Genomic DNA, 18,798 nt, shown 5'->3' with positions numbered 1-18,798 from the left:
TTCCTGTTTAGGCCACACCCCCTGCATTGACTTTTGAATAGGGTTGGATGACTTCAATAATAATAATAATATTATATAAAAATAATATTATATCATCATTTTATTTCATGACTTTAGTAGAAATACATCAACATAACAATCATCCAAAGTGAGCCAAGTCAACACAATTATGTTTTCACATCTTAGCTTCCCCCAGAAACTACTTTATCCATCCATTTTATACCGCTTGTCCCTTTCGGGGTTGCGGGGATCTCAGCTGCATTGGGGTGGAAGGCGGGGTACACCCTGGACAAGTCACCTCATCAACACAGATAGACAACATTCACACACTAGGGACCATTTAGTGTTGACAATCTACCTATCAGGTGCATGTCTTTGGAGGTGGGAGGGGCCTATCCCCAGGTGCATGTCCTTGGACCTAGACCTTGAGTCTGTGACATACATGGTAGCATCAGGGTGTCAGGTTCCAGACTTTGGTCCGAGCATCAGGGTTTCAGGCCCATACTTTGGTCCCAGCATCAGGGTGTCAGTCCCAGATTTTGGTCCCAGCATCAGAGTTTCAGGCCCAGACTTTGGTCCCAGCATCAGAGTGTCAGTCCCAGATTTTGGTCCCAGCATCAGGGTTTCAGGCCCATACTTTGGTCCCAGCATCAGGGTGTCAGTCCCAGATTTTGGTCCCAGCATCAGAGTTTCAGGCCCAGACTTTGGTCCCAGCATCAGGGTGTGAGTCCCAGACTTTTGTCCCAGCATCAGGGTGTGAGTCCCAGACTTTGGTCCCAGCATCAGGGTGTGAGTCCCAGACTTTGGTCCCAGCATCAGGGTGTCAGTCCCATACTTTGGTCCCAGCATCAGGGTTTCAGGCCCAGACTTTGGTCCCAGCATCAGGGTTTCAGGCCCAGACTTTGGTCCCAGCATCAGAGTTTCAGGCCCAGACTTTGGTCCCAGCATCAGGGTGTGAGTCCCAGACTTTTGTCCCAGCATCAGGGTGTGAGTCCCAGACTTTGGTCCCAGCATCAGGGTGTGAGTCCCAGACTTTGGTCCCAGCATCAGGGTGTCAGTCCCATACTTTGGTCCCAGCATCAGGGTTTCAGGCCCAGACTTTGGTCCCAGCATCAGGGTTTCAGGCCCAGACTTTGGTCCCAGCATCAGGGTTTCAGGCCCAGACTTTGGTCCCACATGAGGGTGTGAGTGTTTCCTCACAGAGGACCATCTTTCTACATCTCAGGACCCTGCATGAACTTTTAATGTGCTGGCTGACCATGGACTAGACACGTTTCCTGTAAGCCAACATAAGAGCTTTGGATGGCTGCCTCCCCCCTGTGCCCCCCCCACTAAAGTGCTGTAAAGACGTGTGACAGTAATGAAGTCTAATGGACGCTCTTCAGTACCAGCAATCTCTGCAATATTTCACTGGACCTTGAGATGCACCACCCTCAAGTCACGTTAGCTTAACGCCAAACGCCACTCACGGGGCGGGTGTGTGTGTGTGTGTGTGTGTGTGTGTGTGTGTGTGTGTGTGTGTGTGTGTGTGTGTGTGTGTGTGTGTGTGTGTGTGTGTGTGTGTGTGTGTGTGTGTGTGTGTGTGTGCTCCCCTAAGTCCTTCCAAGCACCTGAAAGAAGTTTTTAGCATGTTAGCGCTACGAAAGGTTAGCATATTAGTTGCCAAAGTAATGTGAGTGTATTTATTTCCCTCATCTTTGTGCACGTCAACACAACAATGAGTTAGCAGGATGTGACAGAAGAACTACATCATGTCACTAGTTTCATCAATCATAAACCTCACGGCTCACTTTCTGCTTCTTTGTGTTGCTGTCGCCACGGCAACACCCAATTACAAACCCCGTTTCCATATGAGTTGGTAAATGGTGTTAGATGTAAATATAAAGTGAATACAATGATTTGCAAATCCTTTTCAAGCCATATTCAGTTGAATATGCTACAAAGACAACATATTTCATGTTCAAACTCATAAACTTGATTGTTTGTTGCAAATAATAATGAAGTTATAATTTGATGGCTGCAACACGTGCCAAAGTAGTTGTGAAAGGGCATGTTCACCACTGTGTTACATGGCCTTTCCTTTGAACAACACTCAGTAAAGGTTTGGGAAGTGAGGAAACTAATTGTTGAAGCTTTGAAAGTGGAATTCTTTCCCATTCTTGTTTTATGTAGAGCTTCAGTGGTTCAACAGTCCGGGGACTCCGCTGTCGTATTTTAGGCTTCATAATGTGCCACACATTTTCAATGGGAGACAGGTCTGGACTACAGGCAGGCCAGTCTAGTACCCGCACTCTTTTACTATGAAGCCACGTTGATGTAACACGTGGCTTGGCATTGTCTTGCTGAAATAAGCAGGGGCGTCCATGATAACAACATATGTTGCTCCAAAAGCTGTATGTACCTTTCAGCATTAATGGTGCCTTCACAGATGTGTAAGTTACCCATGTCTTGGGCACTAATACACCCCCATACCATCACACATGCTGCCTTTTACACTTTGCGCCTAGAACAATCCGGATGGTTCTTTTCCTCTTTGGTCCGGAGGACACGACGTCCACAGTTTCCAAAAACAATTAGAAATGTGGACTCGTCAGACCACAGAACACTTTTCCACTTTGCATCAGTCCATCTTAGATGAGCTCAGGCCCAGAGAAGACGGCAGCGTTTCTGGGTGTTGTTGATAAATGGCTTTCGCTTTGCATAGTAGAGCTTTAACTTGCACTTACAGATGTAGCGACCAACTGTAGTTACTGACAGTGGCTTTCTGAAGTGTTCCATGTGGTGATATCCTTTACACACTGATGTGGCTTGTTGATGCAGTACAGCCTGAGGGATGGAAGGTCACGGGCTTAGCTGCTTACCTGCAGTGATTTCTCCACATTCTCTTTGATGATATTACGGAGCGTAGATGGTGAAATCCCTCAATTCCTTGCAATAGCTGCTTGAGAAAGGTTGTTCTTAAACTGTTCAACAATTTGCTCAGGCATTTGTTGACAAAGTGGTGACCCTCGCCCCATCCTTGTTTGTGAATGACTGAGCATTTCATGGAATCTACTTTTATACCCAATCATGGCACCCACCTGTTCCCAATTAGCCTGTTCACCTGTGGGATGTTCCAAATAAGTGTTTGATGAGCATTCCTCAACTTTATCAGTATTTATTGCCACCTTTCACAACTTCTTTGTCACGTGTTGCTGACATCAAATTATAAACTTAATTATTATTTGCAACAACAAAAAAATGTTTATGAGTTTGAACATGAAATATGTTGTCTTTGTAGCATATTCAACTGAATATGGCTTGAAAATGATTTGCAAATCATTGTATTCACTTTATATTTACATCTAACACCATTTACCAACTCATATGGAAACAGGGTTTGTATTACTTCACATTCTTTCTTCTTCTGTTTGTGATTGTTTTAGCTTGGATGAATCATATAGTCCCAACACCAACATGCTAGCACGCTAACATGCTAACACACTAGAATCCTAACACACAATTTAACAAGCTACCATGCATAGAAGGCAATTAGAAAGGAGTGCATGTATTAGAAAGGAAGGAGTGCATTTATTAGAAAGGAAGGAGTGCATGTATTAGAAAGGAAGGAGTGCATGTATTAGAAAGGAAGGAGTGCATGTATTAGAAAAGAAGGAGTGCATGTATTAGAAAGGAAGGAGTGCATGTATTAAAAAGGAAGGAGTGCATGTATTAGAAAAGAAGGAGTGCATGTATTAGAAAGGAAGGAGTGCATGTATTAGAAAGGAAGGAGTGCATGTATTAGAAAAGAAGGAGTGCATGTATTAGAAAAGAAGGAGTGCATGTATTAGAAAGGAAGGAGTGCATGTATTAGAAAAGAAGGAGTGCATGTATTAGAAAAGAAGGAGTGCATGTATTAGAAAGGAAGGAGTGCATGTATTAGAAAAGAAGGAGTGCATGTATTAGAAAAGAAGGAGTGCATGTATTAGAAAGGAAGGAGTGCATGTATTAGAAAGGAAGGAGTGCATGTATTAGAAAGGAGTGCATGTATTAGAAAGGAAGGAGTGCATGTATTAGAAAGGAAGGAGTGCATGTATTAGAAAAGAAGGAGTGCATGTATTAGAAAGAGTCAGTGAGACATGAAATATGATGTTCAGTGCGTGTTGGGAGAAGAAGTCAAGGCGAAGGCCACGCTGGTGTCACTGCTGATGGCTGCTGATTGCTGAGGCTCATGGCCGCCAAGTGCCGTCCCCTCAGGGCCAAACACACTTTTGAGAAGAAGAAGGAAGTCTTTGAGGCGAGGAATGGAGGAATGGAGGGAGGGAGGGAGGGAGGGAGGGAGGGAGAGAGAGAGAGAGAGACCTCCTCACTCTCGCTCCAGCAGCAGCTTCGCCTCGGGCGCCAACGCCGCCATTGTGGTGCTTCATCTTGCCGATGTTCCTGCCAGCCTGTCACAGCGCTCCTGTCCTCGCCACGCCGCATTGTGGCCCTCGCTCAGACCCCCGCTCCCTGCTCCCCGCTCCCTGCTCCCTGCTCCCTGCTCCCTGCTCCCTGCTCCCTGCTCCCTGCTCCCCGCTCCCTGCTCCCTGCTCCCTGCTCCCCTCTCCTCAACCTTCTACCATTTCTACACAAATATGTCTAATAACATCACATATATTTATGTATACATCAACACATATACTGTATGTCTAATAACATCACATTCATAAATATATGTATGGATAAAAACATGAAATAAATACAAACATGTATATATACATATATATGTATATTTGTATATGTATATATATGTGTGTGTATTGTTGCGTTTGACCAGATGTTCCTCCAAGTGGGATGTAAAACGCTGGTCAGTCCCAAGTTCCTTAATGACATATAAACTGACTCAAAGGTACCACCCAGCACAGAATAGTTATTTTGTAATTTATTGTCAAATATTTGAGAATAGAGACCAGCCTCGAACAACACATCCAAATGCGTAGCCCAAGTTGATCTGGCATTCCACAGGTAAAAGCAACTCTTTTCACACAAAGAAAGCCGCCATCCCCCCCCCCCCCCCCCCCCTCAACACTGATAAGAAGAGAGACTTGGGGGTTGTGTTCACATTCCTGATGGTTTACGACCCTGTCTAAACAGGCAATCTGAAGACAAAGAGAAACTAGTATACAGAGTAAAATTAAGGAAAAAATATGAGCTGATTCAAACATGATTATGAATAAAGAAATAGCTCTTAAACATATGCATTATCCACAGTATATATACGTATATACTGTATATACATCTATACATATAAATACATACATACATATATACATACATATATACATATATATATATATATATATATATATATATATATATATATATATATATATATATATATATATATATATATATATATATATATATATATATATATATATATATGTATGTATGTACATTAGGTCAGGAAAAAATACAGTGGCCATTTCATCCCTACAAGCCTGTCTTTCTGGTTTCTCTGCTCTTCAAAACAGGCTTGTAGGGATGAAATAGCCTCTGTATTTTTCCCTGACCTAATGTATCCTGCTTTGAGTATACAAGAGACAATAAAAGAAAATGGACATATTATTATCAGTGGCGGAGCAGGAAGGGACTTGGAGTGAGTTTGCAGTACAATTGAATATGTTACAGCCTGTCATTTATTGACTGACACACAGGAGGCCCCCACAGATCAAGGGCCCCCTTGCAGAGTGCAGGATGTGTTTATATTGCAGACGTACCTTCTACATGTCAACACGTTGATATACAAACCCCATTTCCATATGAGTTGGTAAATGGTGTTAGATGTAAATATAAAGTGAATACAATGATTTGCAAATCCTTTTCAAGCCATATTCAGTTGAATATGCTACAAAGACAACATATTTCATGTTCAAACTCATAAACTTTACTTTTTTTTTTGCAAATAATAATGAAGTTATAATTTGATGGCTGCAACACGTGCCAAAGTAGTTGTGAAAGGGCATGTTCACCACTGTGTTACATGGCCTTTCCTTTGAACAACACTCAGTTTTGGTTTGGGAAGTGAGGAGACACATTTTTGAAGTGGAATTCTTTCCCATTCTTGCTTGATGTACAGCTTAAGTTGTTCAACAGTCCGGGGGTCTCCCTTCTCACATTGCAGGTGCCACACATTTTCAATGTCTGGACTACAGGCAGGCCAGTCTAGTACCCGCACTCTTTTACTATGAAGCCATGTTGATGTAACACGTGGCTTGGCATTGTCTTGCTGAAATAAGCAGGGGCGTCCATGATAACAACATATGTTGCTCCAAAAGCTGTATGTACCTTTCAGCATTAATGGTGCCTTCACAGATGTGTAAGTTACCCATGTCTTGACCACTAATACACCCCCATACCATCACACATGCTGCCTTTTACACTTTGCACCTAGAACAATCCGGATGGTTCTTTTCCTCTTTGGTCCGACGTCCACAGTTTCCAAAAACAATTAGAAATGTGGACTCGTCAGACCACAGAACACTTTTCCACTTTGTATCAGTCCATCTTAGATGAGCTCAGGCCCAGCCAAGCCGACGGCTTTTCTGGGTGTTGTTGATAAACGGTTTTCGCCTCGCATAGGAGAGTTTTAACTTGCACTTACAGATGTAGCGACCAACTGTAGTTACTGACAGTGGCTTTCTGAAGTGTTCCATGTGGTGATATCCTTTACACACTGATGTGGCTTGTTGATGCAGTACAGCCTGAGGGATGGAAGGTCACGGGCTTAGCTGCTTACCTGCAGTGATTTCTCCACATTCTCTTTGATGATATTACGGAGCGTAGATGGTGAAATCCCTAAATTCCTTGCAATAGCTGCTTGAGAAAGGTTGTTCTTAAACTGTTCAACAATTTGCTCAGGCATTTGTTGACAAAGTGGTGACCCTCGCCCCATCCTTGTTTGTGAATGACTGAGCATTTCATGGAATCTACTTTTATAGCCAATCATGGCACCCACCTGTTCCCAATTAGCCTGTTCACCTGTGGGATGTTCCAAATAAGTGTTTGATGAGCATTCCTCAACTTTATCAGTATTTATTGCCACCTTTCACAACTTCTTTGTCACGTGTTGCTGACATCAAATTATACATTTAATGATTATTTGCAAAAAAAAAATAAAGTTTATGAGTTTGAACATGAAATATGTTGTCTTTGTAGCATATTCAACTGAATATGGCTTGAAAATGATTTGCAAATCATTGTATTCACTTTATATTTACATCTAACACCATTTACCAACTCATATGGAAACAGGGTTTGTAGTTATATTGTATTATATTACTATTCTTCTTGCTCAAGGGCACGTGTGACTCACATCCTCTTTCCACACTCTTGTCTGAACAAGGTGTGCATCTCTTACCTGTCTTGGAAGTTCCTCTTGGTCCTGGAAAACACCTGCTGATGGAACTATATGTTATGCAGCAATATGAAGATGTATTTCATAACTATATGTTATGCAGCAATATGAAGATGTATTTCATAACTATATGTTATGCAGCAATATGAAGATGTATTTCATAACTATATGTTATGCAGCAATATGAAGATGTATTTCATAACTATATGTTATGCAGCAATATGAAGATGTATTTCATAACTATATGTTATGCAGCAATACGAAGATGTATTTCATAACTATATGTTATGCAGCAATACGAAGATGTATTTCGCAATTAGCCTAGCTTAGCATTGTGCCACCGGGACTCAATGTTGGAATGTACACGTCTTGTATATTCATTCATGTTTATTTATTTGGATAACTGAAGCTGTTAGTTTTCTTCCTGGAGTCGGGGTAAAAAAATATAGATATAAACTTATGTGTTATTAAAACTGAATAATTAGCAAACAATTCACTTTACAATCATTCCAAAAAAATAACTTCAGATATACCAAATCAAGTAAAGATACAAATCGACTACGAAATAAATAAATAAATAAATATACATACAACAACAACATACATATAAAAAAATATACATCAACATGTATATTTACATAAATATATAGATACATATATACATATATTTATATATATATTTATATATATATATACACATACATTTGTATATATATACATACATTTATATATATACACAATTGTATATACATATATAAATATATACTGTATGTATATATACATACATATATAGAAACATATATATATATATACAATTATATATACATATATACTGTATGTATATATACATACATATATACAAACATATGTATATATTACCGCCTATTATACAGTATTTATTGTGAAATATAGCAGTAATCATAATACATTATTTGAAGTATTTAGAGAGAGAACTATTATTATTATTATTATTATTAACTTCAAACAAATTTTGATTTTTGTTTTGTTTTTGTTTTTTTAAATCAAAGCTGTATTGCGTTGTTATATAATAATGATAATAATAATAACTCCCAAAGTGATTCCACATTATTTGATGACGTCACGTGGAGTGTTTCGGCACAGATGTTCATTTTTCCCCCAGCGTCCCTGAAGGAGGCAACAAATCCCAGCATCCCGTGAGTCCCTGAACGCAGCAGCAAGTAAAGTTGGTAGTGTTGCAACTTTAGTGCACCATCTTTGTTTTCATCACTCTTTGTTTTGTCTTCTTCCTCCTCGCCTACTTCCAGTGTGCCGAGGATGCAAAGTGAGGCAACAACGATGACGTCTCTTCGGTAATTTCCGCTATTTCGCAGGCCAGGCGGTGAACTTGTTGCTGCCATGCGTCACTAGCTCACTGGCTAGCTCACTGGCTAGCGCGCCGTCGACCTGCTCTTCAGTAACTTGGCCGGCAACAAGTCCTACAATGTGCAGAAAGTCGCGTCGCTTCACTCCGGAGGGGGAACTCTTCTCCCGGACAACTTGCTGGAAAGTGTCCGCCCTGGCCGCGCTGCTGCTGGGCGTGTTGGCCTCGACGTGCTGGGCGGAGGAAGCCTCTTGTCATGGAGCCTACGATCTTTACTTCGTCCTGGACAAGTAAGTCTCCTCTCTAAATACGATCTTTACTTCGTCCTGGACAAGTAAGTCTCCTCTCTAAATACGATCTTTACTTCGTCCTGGACAAGTAAGTCTCCTCTCTAAATACGATCTTTACTTCGTCCTGGACAAGTAAGTCTCCTCTCTAAATACGATCTTTACTTCGTCCTGGACAAGTAAGTCTTCTCCTCAACTCTCTAAACTGGAATACATGTGTCAGTACATGCTTTCATAACACATCACAACATAACATAGCAAACATCATAACACATCACAACATAACATAGCAAACATCATAACACATCACAACATAACATAGCAAACATTGTAACTCATCACAACATAGCATAACAAACATAACACATCACAACATACCATAGCAAACATCATAACACATCACAACATAACATAGCAAACATCATAACACATCACAACATAACATAGCAAACATTGTAACTCATCACAACATAGCATAACAAACATAACACATCACAACATACCATAGCAAACATCATAACACATCACAACATAACATAGCAAACATCATAACACATCACAACATAACATAGCAAACATCGTAACTCATCACAACATAGCATAACAAACATAACACATCACAACATAACATAGCAAACTTCATAACACATCACAACATAACATAGCAAACAACACATCACAACATAACATAGCAAACATAACACATCACAACATAACATAGCAAACATCATAACACATCACAACATAACATAGCAAACATCATAACACATCACAACATAACATAGCAAACATCATAACACATCACAACATAACATAGCAAACATCGTAACTCATCACAACATAGCATAACAAACATAACACATCACAACATAACATAGCAAACTTCATAACACATCACAACATAACATAGCAAACAACACATCACAACATAACATAGCAAACATAACACATCACAACATAACAAAGCAAACATCATAACACATCACAACATAACATAGCAAACATCATAACACATCACAACATAACATAGCAAACATCATAACACATCACAACATAACATAGCAAACATCATAACACATCACAACATAACATAGCAAACATCATAACACATCACAACATAACATAGCAAACATCATAACACATCACAACATAACATAGCAAACATCATAACACATCACAACATAACATAGCAAACATCATAACACATCACAACATAACATAGCAAACATCATAACACATCACAACATAACATAGCAAACATCATAACACAACATAACATAGCAAACATCATAACACATCACAACATAACATAGCAAACATCATAACACATCACAACATAACATAGCAAACATCATAACACATCACAACATAACATAGCAAACATCATAACACATCACAACATAACATAGCAAGCATGTCCCCGAGTGGCTGTGAAATGTACCCAGAGTGCTTTGCGCCAGCCCGCCATTGTCGTCCAAGGCTGCTTCTTTCCCTCCACCCTCTTGTTGTGGGGCAGACTGGCTCGTGCGTGCACATGCATCCTCCGCTCTGGCCATTTCTAATACAAAGTAGCGCCCAGTTGCCAGTAGACTCGCTATGGACGGGCTAAAAAATACAACATGGCTGATGGGGAGAAGAGCCAGAAAGAAGCTTGATGTCATCTTTTGTCTCCTTTCAGATCAGGAAGTGTCGCCACCGACTGGGTGGAGATCTACTCCTTCGTCAGGAACCTCACAGACAGATTTGTCAGGTGAGTGACACCTCACATTTGTCAGGTGAGTGCCACCTCACATTTGTCAGGTGAGTGCCACCTCACATTTGTCAGGTGAGTGCCACCTCACATTTGTCAGGTGAGTGCCACCTCACATTAGTCAGGTGAGTGCCACCTCACATTTGTCAGGTGAGTGCCACCTCACATTAGTCAGGTGAGTGCCACCTCACATTAGTCAGGTGAGTGCCACCTCACATTAGTCAGGTGAGTGCCACCTCACATTAGTCAGGTGAGTGCCACCTCACATTTGTCAGGTGAGTGCCACCTCACATTAGTCAGGTGAGTGACACCTCACATTTGTCAGGTGAGTGACACCTCAGGTTTGTCAGGTGAGTGCCACCTCACATTTGTCAGGTGAGTGCCACCTCACATTTGTCAGGTGAGTGCCACCTCACATTAGTCAGGTGAGTGCCACCTCACATTAGTCAGGTGAGTGACACCTCACATTTGTCAGGTGAGTGACACCTCAGGTTTGTCAGGTGAGTGCCACCTCACATTTGTCAGGTGAGTGCCACCTCACATTAGTCAGGTGAGTGCCACCTCACATTTGTCAGGTGAGTGCCACCTCACATTAGTCAGGTGAGTGCCACCTCACATTTGTCAGGTGAGTGCCACCTCACATTAGTCAGGTGAGTGCCACCTCACATTAGTCAGGTGAGTGCCACCTCACATTAGTCAGATGAGTGCCACCTCACATTAGTCAGGTGAGTGCCACCTCACATTTGTCAGGTGAGTGCCACCTCACATTAGTCAGGTGAGTGCCACCTCACATTAGTCAGGTGAGTGCCACCTCACATTAGTCAGGTGAGTGCCACCTCACATTAGTCAGGTGAGTGCCACCTCACATTTGTCAGGTGAGTGCCACCTCACATTTGTCAGGTGAGTGCCACCTCACATTAGTCAGGTGAGTGACACCTCACATTTGTCAGGTGAGTGACGCCTCAGGTTTGTCAGGTGAGTGCCACCTCACATTTGTCAGGTGAGTGCCACCTCACATTAGTCAGGTGAGTGCCACCTCACATTAGTCAGGTGAGTGCCACCTCACATTAGTCAGGTGAGTGCCACCTCACATTAGTCAGGTGAGTGCCACCTCACATTAGTCAGGTGAGTGCCACCTCACATTTGTCAGGTGAGTGCCACCTCACATTTGTCAGGTGAGTGCCACCTCACATTTGTCAGGTGAGTGCCACCTCACATTAGTCAGGTGAGTGCCACCTCACATTAGTCAGGTGAGTGCCACCTCACATTTGTCAGGTGAGTGCCACCTCACATTTGTCAGGTGAGTGCCACCTCAGAGGAAAATGTTTTGATATGTGAGCTTGTGCAGCAACAACAACAACAACAACAACAACAGAAAGTAAAAACAGGAAGTAAGTCAAACTGCAAGAGAGTAAGTTCCAATAGTGTCAATAACTCGGCATGGTACCTTTCACAGTGGAAACAAACCATTTCCCGGTACCACGGAACCCATAGATTCACTGGTTCCAATGCGTTGTGCTTTTGTGTGTTCATGTGTTCATTAATGTTCATTTGTTAACACTAATAATAATAACTCTACTGTCCACATTCTTTTGCAAGTGTGCACCCATTTCACCTAGGCTGTTTTGTTGGCTCCTACAAAGTGTTTATACTGTAAGTATTGCACCTGTTACTCTTTGTAACATGCATCTTATCTGTTGCCATTGACTACAAGTGCAGTGGAACCTCCGCTTAGGAACCTCCACTTAGGAACCTCCAATTAGGAACCTCCGCTTAGGAACCTCCAATTAGGAACCTCCACTTAGGAACCTCCACTTAGGAACCTCCACTTAGGAACCTCCAATTAGGAACCTCCGCTTAGGAACCTCCAAGTAGGAACCTCCAATTAGGAACCTCCACTTAGGAACCTCCAATTAGGAACCTCCGCTTAGGAACCTCCAATTAGGAACCTCCGCTTAGGAACCTCCACTTAAGAACCTCCAATTAGGAACCTCCACTTAGGAACCTCCAATTAGGAACCTCCACTGAGGAACCTCCAATTAGGAACCTCCACTTAGGAACCTCCACTTAGGAACCTCCAATTAGGAACCTCCACTTAGGAACCTCCGCTTAGGAACCTCCACTTAGGAACCTCCAATTAGTTCCCTCCACTTAGGAACCTCCAATTAGGAACCTCCACTTAGGAACCTCCACTTAGGAACCTCCAATTAGGAACCTCCACTTAGGAACCTCCAATTAGGAACCTCCGCTTAGGAACCTCCAATTAGGAACCTCCACTTAGGAACCTCCAATTAGGAACCTCCGCTTAGGAACCTCCAATTAAGAACCTCCACTTAGGAACCTCCACTTAGGAACCTCCAATTAGGAACCTCCGCTTAGGAACCTCCACTTAGGAACCTCCATTTAAGAACCTCCAATTAGGAACCTCCACTTAGGAACCTCCAATTAGGAACCTCCGCTTAGGAACCTCCAATTAGGAACCTCCAAGTAGGAACCTCCAATTAAGAACCTCCACTTAGGAACCTCCAATTAGGAACCTCCGCTTAGGAACCTCCAATTAGGAACCTCCGCTTAGGAACCTCCAATTAGGAACCTCCACTTAGGAACCTCCAATTAGGAACCTCCAATTAGGAACCTCCACTTAGGAACCTCCACTTAGGAACCTCCAATTAGGAACCTCCACTTAGGAACCTCCGCTTAGGAACCTCCACTTAGGAACCTCCACTTAGGAACCTCCAATTAGTTCCCTCCACTTAGGAACCTCCAATTAGGAACCTCCACTTAGGAACCTCCACTTAGGAACCTCCACTTAGGAACCTCCAATTAGGAACCTCCGCTTAGGAACCTCCAATTAGGAACCTCCAATTAGGAACCTCCGCTTAGGAACCTCCAATTAAGAACCTCCACTTAGGAACCTCCACTTAGGAACCTCCAATTAAGAACCTCCGCTTAGGAACCTCCGCTTAGGAACCTCCACTTAGGAACCTCCAATTAGGAACCTCCGCTTAGGAACCTCCAATTAGGAACCTCCGCTTAGGAACCTCCGCTTAGGAACCTCCACTTAGGAACCTCCAATTAGGAACCTCCGCTTAGGAAACTCCACTTAGGAACCTCCATTTAAGAACCTCCAATTAGGAACCTCCACTTAGGAACCTCCAATTAGGAACCTCCACTGAGGAACCTCCAATTAGGAACCTCCACTTAGGAACCTCCAATTAGGAACCTCCACTTAGGAACCTCCACTTAGGAACCTCCACTTAGGGACCTCCAATTAGGAACCTCCAATTAGGAACCTCCACTTAGGAACCTAATTGGTTCTTCAACAGGCAAAGTGAAGCAAAAGTCTCCATAAGAAAGAATGTAAATATGAATAATGGCTTCCATATTTTACTGAAGATTTGTAGACTGTAGACTATACAGGTCTGTAGACTGTAGACTATACAGGTTTGTAGACTGTAGACTATACAGGTTTGTAGACTGTAGACTATACAGGTCTGTAGACTGTAGACTATACAGGTCTGTAGACTGTAGACTATACAGGTTTGTAGACTGTAGACCAGGGGTCACCAACCTTTTTGAAAGCAAGAGCTACTTCTTGGGTAGTGATTAATGCGAAGGGCTACCAGTTTGATACACACTTAAATAAATTGCCAGAAGTAGCCAATTTGCTCAATTTACCTTTAACTCTGTTATTATTAATAACTAATGATATTTATCTTTGTGGAAACACTGATCATCTTAATGATTTCTCACAATAAATATATATAGAAACAGATAAATATCAATATGCAACACTTTATTTTTATATTTTCTCTAAGTGCACATTTTTCAAATTGAACATTTTCAAATGATCACTTCTAAGACAGTCTTGTGAAATCACAATATCCCATTTTAACTAGCTAGCCACTAACATTTTTGAACAAATCATGAATTACTTTGCACCATGTTTGTACAAATAATAACTCATGTCAAATACAAAAGTAAACTCTCAAATTTTTAAATCATGTCACACTTTGAACTGGACACCAAATCTGTTATCTGTTTCTTTGTCAGTTAGTGGGAAGCCTGGCATTGCATGCTGTTAACTAGTGTGTTGTACTCTGGTGTGTAACTTGACACTGCAACTCTGAGTGAGTCTTGCAGATGTGCATCAGTGAGGTGTGTTCTGTGTTTGTTCTTGATGAAGTTCATGTCAGAAAAGGCTGATTCACAAAGATAAGATTTTTCCTCATTGTTTGCGGAACCTTCTTAATCTTTTCGACATATTTTCACAGCAATCTGGCCTTAAGCTTAATTATGATAAATGTAAAATGTTAAGGATCGGAAATCTAAAGGGAACGTCCTTTCGAATGGAATGCAAAGTGCCTGTTTTGTGGACAGATGGACCAGTTAACATACTTGGTGTTGTTGTCCCAGAAAATCTGGAAGATCTAGGCTCAGTAAATTATGATAATCGACTAAGAAAGCTGGACAAAATTATGCAATTATGGAAAGGGAAATCCCTAACCTTGTATGGTAGAATGTCTATTGCCAACTCGTTAAATATTCCTCAATTTATTTATTTGTTTTAGTCATTACCAGCTCCATCACAAAACTTTTTTAAGATTTATGAGCGGAGGGTCTTTGATTTTGTCTGGAACGGCAAACCAGAAAAGATTAAAAGAAAGGTTTTGTACAAAGAGTATGAATATGGGGGCCTGAAACTTCTCAACCTTGAAGCTATGTGTCTGTCTTTAAAAGCATCAATTGTTCCAAAGATGTATTTAAACATTGAGTGGTACACAAATGTGGTTTCTGTTATTTTAGGAGAGTTCATTGACAATCATGATTTAGTCAATTTAATTATAGTACTCGGTAAAATGTTTATTTAAAGGCCAAAAAGAGATATTCACTTAGTATTACTTTCTGTAAAACATTTATTCAGTATTTTCTAACTTTAGAAAGTTACATGGTTGAAAACGATAATGATGCCAAAAAACATTAAAAAAAAGATGAGAAGTCCTCAAAGGCTTATTTTGAAAGTATAATTATGTTTATAGATTATATGATATCTGTTGTTGTGTTCCCTCATTTGAGTGACCTGGACATAATCTGGACTGTACATAAATGCTTATTTTGAAAATGTAATTTTGTTTATAAATTATATGCAATCTGTTGTGTTCCCTAATTTTTTTCTGTGTACATGAATGAAGGTGTGTGTTGCTGAGTCCGACTTGGACATTATCTGGACTGGGCCTGCTTTAAAAAACCCTTTAAACAAATCTAATTTCATTGACAACCTGGTCTGTTGAAGATAAGGCCCTTTTTTAAAAAATAAAATAAAATAAGATAAATAAATAAAAAACATTTTCTTGGATAAAAAAGAAAGTAAAACAATATAAAAAGAATTACATAAAAAATAGTAATTAATGAAAATGTTAGTGGACCAGCAGCCTATACAATCATGAGTGCTTCAGGGACTGTGTCCCTTGCAAATGTGTTGTCTATGTTGTGTTCAGGGACTGTGGCCCTTGCAGATGTGTTGTCTATGTTGTGTTCAGGGACTGTGTCCCTTGCAGATGTGTTGTCTATGTTGTGTTCAGGGACTGTGTCCCTTGCAGATGTGTTGTCTATGTTGTGTTCAGGGACTGTGGCCCTTGCAGATGTGTTGTCTATGTTGTGTTCAGGGACTGTGGCCCTTGCAGATGTGTTGTCTATGTTGTGGGAACCAGAATATTGGTAGCAGAAAGAAATAACCCCTTTTGTGTGAGTGGGTGTGGATGAGTGTGCATGGGGGAGGTTGTTTGGGTTGATGCACTGATTGAAAGTGTATCTTGTGTTTTTTCTATGTAGATTTAATTTAAAAAAAAATTATTTTTTTTTTTTTTTTTTTTTTTTTTTTTTTTTTTAAATTTTTATTTTTTTATTTTTTAGAACAGGCCCGCGGGCGACTCATCTGGTCCTTACGGGCGACCTGGTGCCCGCGGGCACCGCGTTGGTGACCCCTGCTGTAGACTATACATGTTTGTAGACTGTAGACTATACAGGTCTGTAGACTGTAGACTATACAGGTCTGTAGACTGTAGACTATACAGGTCTGTAGACTATACAGGTTTGTAGACTGTAAACTATACAGTACTGTATGTGAGGATCAACATTAAATGGGACCAAACAACAACAACAAGCTGAACTGTGCCGTATGCGCTGCTCTGCCAACACGCGCACAAAAATCCATTGGGTGCCCTCAGAAACAATCAGAAATCACCAAACATCTTTAACTCTAACAAACCATATCGCTACAATACAAACAACAATTTTAAAAAGTAAAATCCACTTGTGGTGTGTGTGTGTGTGTGTGTGCGTGTGCGTGTGCGTGTGTGAGTGTGAGGCAGTGCTTCTACTTCGCTGTGAAATAAGTCTGCTTTGGCATATTTTTACAGAAAAGTTTGTGTCTCATCACAATTAAAACTTCCTGCTTTGTAGATTCTTCACATTAATGTTCTCTCACTAATAGTCTTTTGTTTTTATTTGAACTCCACAGCCACTTCCTCCTCCTTTCCTCACTTGTCTTTTTGGGACTTTTCCACTTTGCATCAGTCCATCTTAGATGAGCTCGGGCCCAGCCAAGCGTTTCCGGGTGTTGTTGATAAATGGCTGTGGCTTTGCATAGTAGAGTTTTAACTTGCACTTACAGATGTAGCGACCAACTGTAGTTACTGACAGTGGGTTTCTGAAGTGGTCCTGAGCCCATGTGGTGATATCCTTTACACACTGATGTGGCTTTTTGATGCCTGAGGGAGCCAAGGTGTGTAATATCATGGCTTACCTGCAGTGATTTCTCCACATTCTCTCAACCTTTTGATGATATTACGGAGCGTAGATGGTGAAATCCCTCAATTCCTTGTTGAGAAATGTTGTTGTTAAACAATTAGCTCAGGCATTTGTTGACAAAGTGGTGACCCTCGCCCCGTCCTTGTTGGTGAAGCTGCTTTTATAGCCAATCATGGCACCCACCTGTTCCCAATTAGCCTGTTCACCTGTGGGATGTTCCAAATAAGTCTTTGATGAGCATTCCTCAACTTTCTCACTCTTTTTTGCCACTCGTGCCAGCTTTTTTGCAACATATTGCAGGCATCAAATTCCAAATGAGCTAATATTTGCAAAAAATAAGAAAGTTTGTCAGTGTGAACATGAAATATCTTGTCTTTGCAGTCTATTCTATGAATATAAGTTGAAAAGGATTTGTTAGCATGTACACAACTTGACTGCTGTGTAAATATTAGTAGCAGAAAGAGTTGCCTGTGTAAATATTAGTAGCAGAAAGAGTTGCCTGGTGGCATCGTTGTGGTTATCTACATTCCGTGTAGTCATCTCATTTCACACGATGGCGCTCCCCACATGACTTATGGAGGACGAGGCGTCCGTCCCTTCCCCGCACATCCTCTCTTCAGACCAAATTTTAGCGGCAAAGTCGGAGGCTGGAAGTGTTGGCGGCGGCTGCCAGCGCGGGACAGACGGCGGCCGCCCCGCCAGAACGGAGCTTGCTGGAAGAAAATAGCCAAGGCGGCAGGTGGGAGTGGGTGGTGGAGTGGAGCGCTCTTCTGGGCTGTGAGAATGGCCATTTGCAACGGGAGTAGTGGCGGCGAAGGCGAGGGGGGTTTGGTGGTGGCGGCGGCGCCGCAGGCAGACAATGTACAGTAACGGCGAGGAACGCGGCGAGTACAATCTGCTGAAAGACGCTCGCTCACCAGGAACGCTTCTGTTCCGCCATGTGGAACTAACAACTCCAACTTATCCCCACAGGAACACATCCAACCCCCTGCTGGCTGTGTTGGCGTCATCCAACGTACACCGTGTAACAAGTCACATGATGTCACAACCTCATCCAACGTACACCGTGTAACAAGTCACATGATGTCACAACCTCATCCAACGTACACCGTGTAACAAGTCACATGATGTCACAACCTCATCCAACGTACACCGTGTAACAAGTCACACATGATGTCACAACCTCATCCAACGTACACCGTGTAACAAGTCACACATGATGTCACAACCTCAT

The 18,798-nt window shown here is 41.6% G+C and overlaps 1 protein-coding gene across 5 annotated transcripts in view; it reads left to right on the top strand.

Annotated features, from left to right (window-relative positions):
* The first annotated feature begins 8,265 nt into the window (after positions 1 to 8,265).
* Positions 8,266 to 18,798, top strand: part of antxr2a (ANTXR cell adhesion molecule 2a) — a 143,899-nt gene continuing 133,366 nt past the window's right edge. The window contains exons 1-3 of one of the 5 annotated variants that reach the window (XM_062024356.1): positions 8,267 to 8,550; positions 8,662 to 9,007; positions 10,683 to 10,754. In XM_062024356.1, coding sequence (XP_061880340.1) covers positions 8,838 to 9,007; positions 10,683 to 10,754 — 242 coding nt within the window. In that variant the 5' untranslated portion in view covers positions 8,267 to 8,550; positions 8,662 to 8,837. Of the gene's footprint in view, positions 9,008 to 9,164; positions 9,184 to 10,682; positions 10,755 to 18,798 lie in introns of those variants that run through there. The other 4 variants (XM_062024354.1, XM_062024355.1, XM_062024357.1 and 1 more) reach the window with 4 other exon arrangements.

Source organism: Entelurus aequoreus, linkage group LG17 (assembly GCF_033978785.1).
Source record: "Entelurus aequoreus isolate RoL-2023_Sb linkage group LG17, RoL_Eaeq_v1.1, whole genome shotgun sequence".
In the NCBI taxonomy this organism is placed as follows: domain Eukaryota; kingdom Metazoa; phylum Chordata; class Actinopteri; order Syngnathiformes; family Syngnathidae; genus Entelurus; species Entelurus aequoreus.
This window is presented reverse-complemented; position numbering and strand designations above follow the sequence as displayed.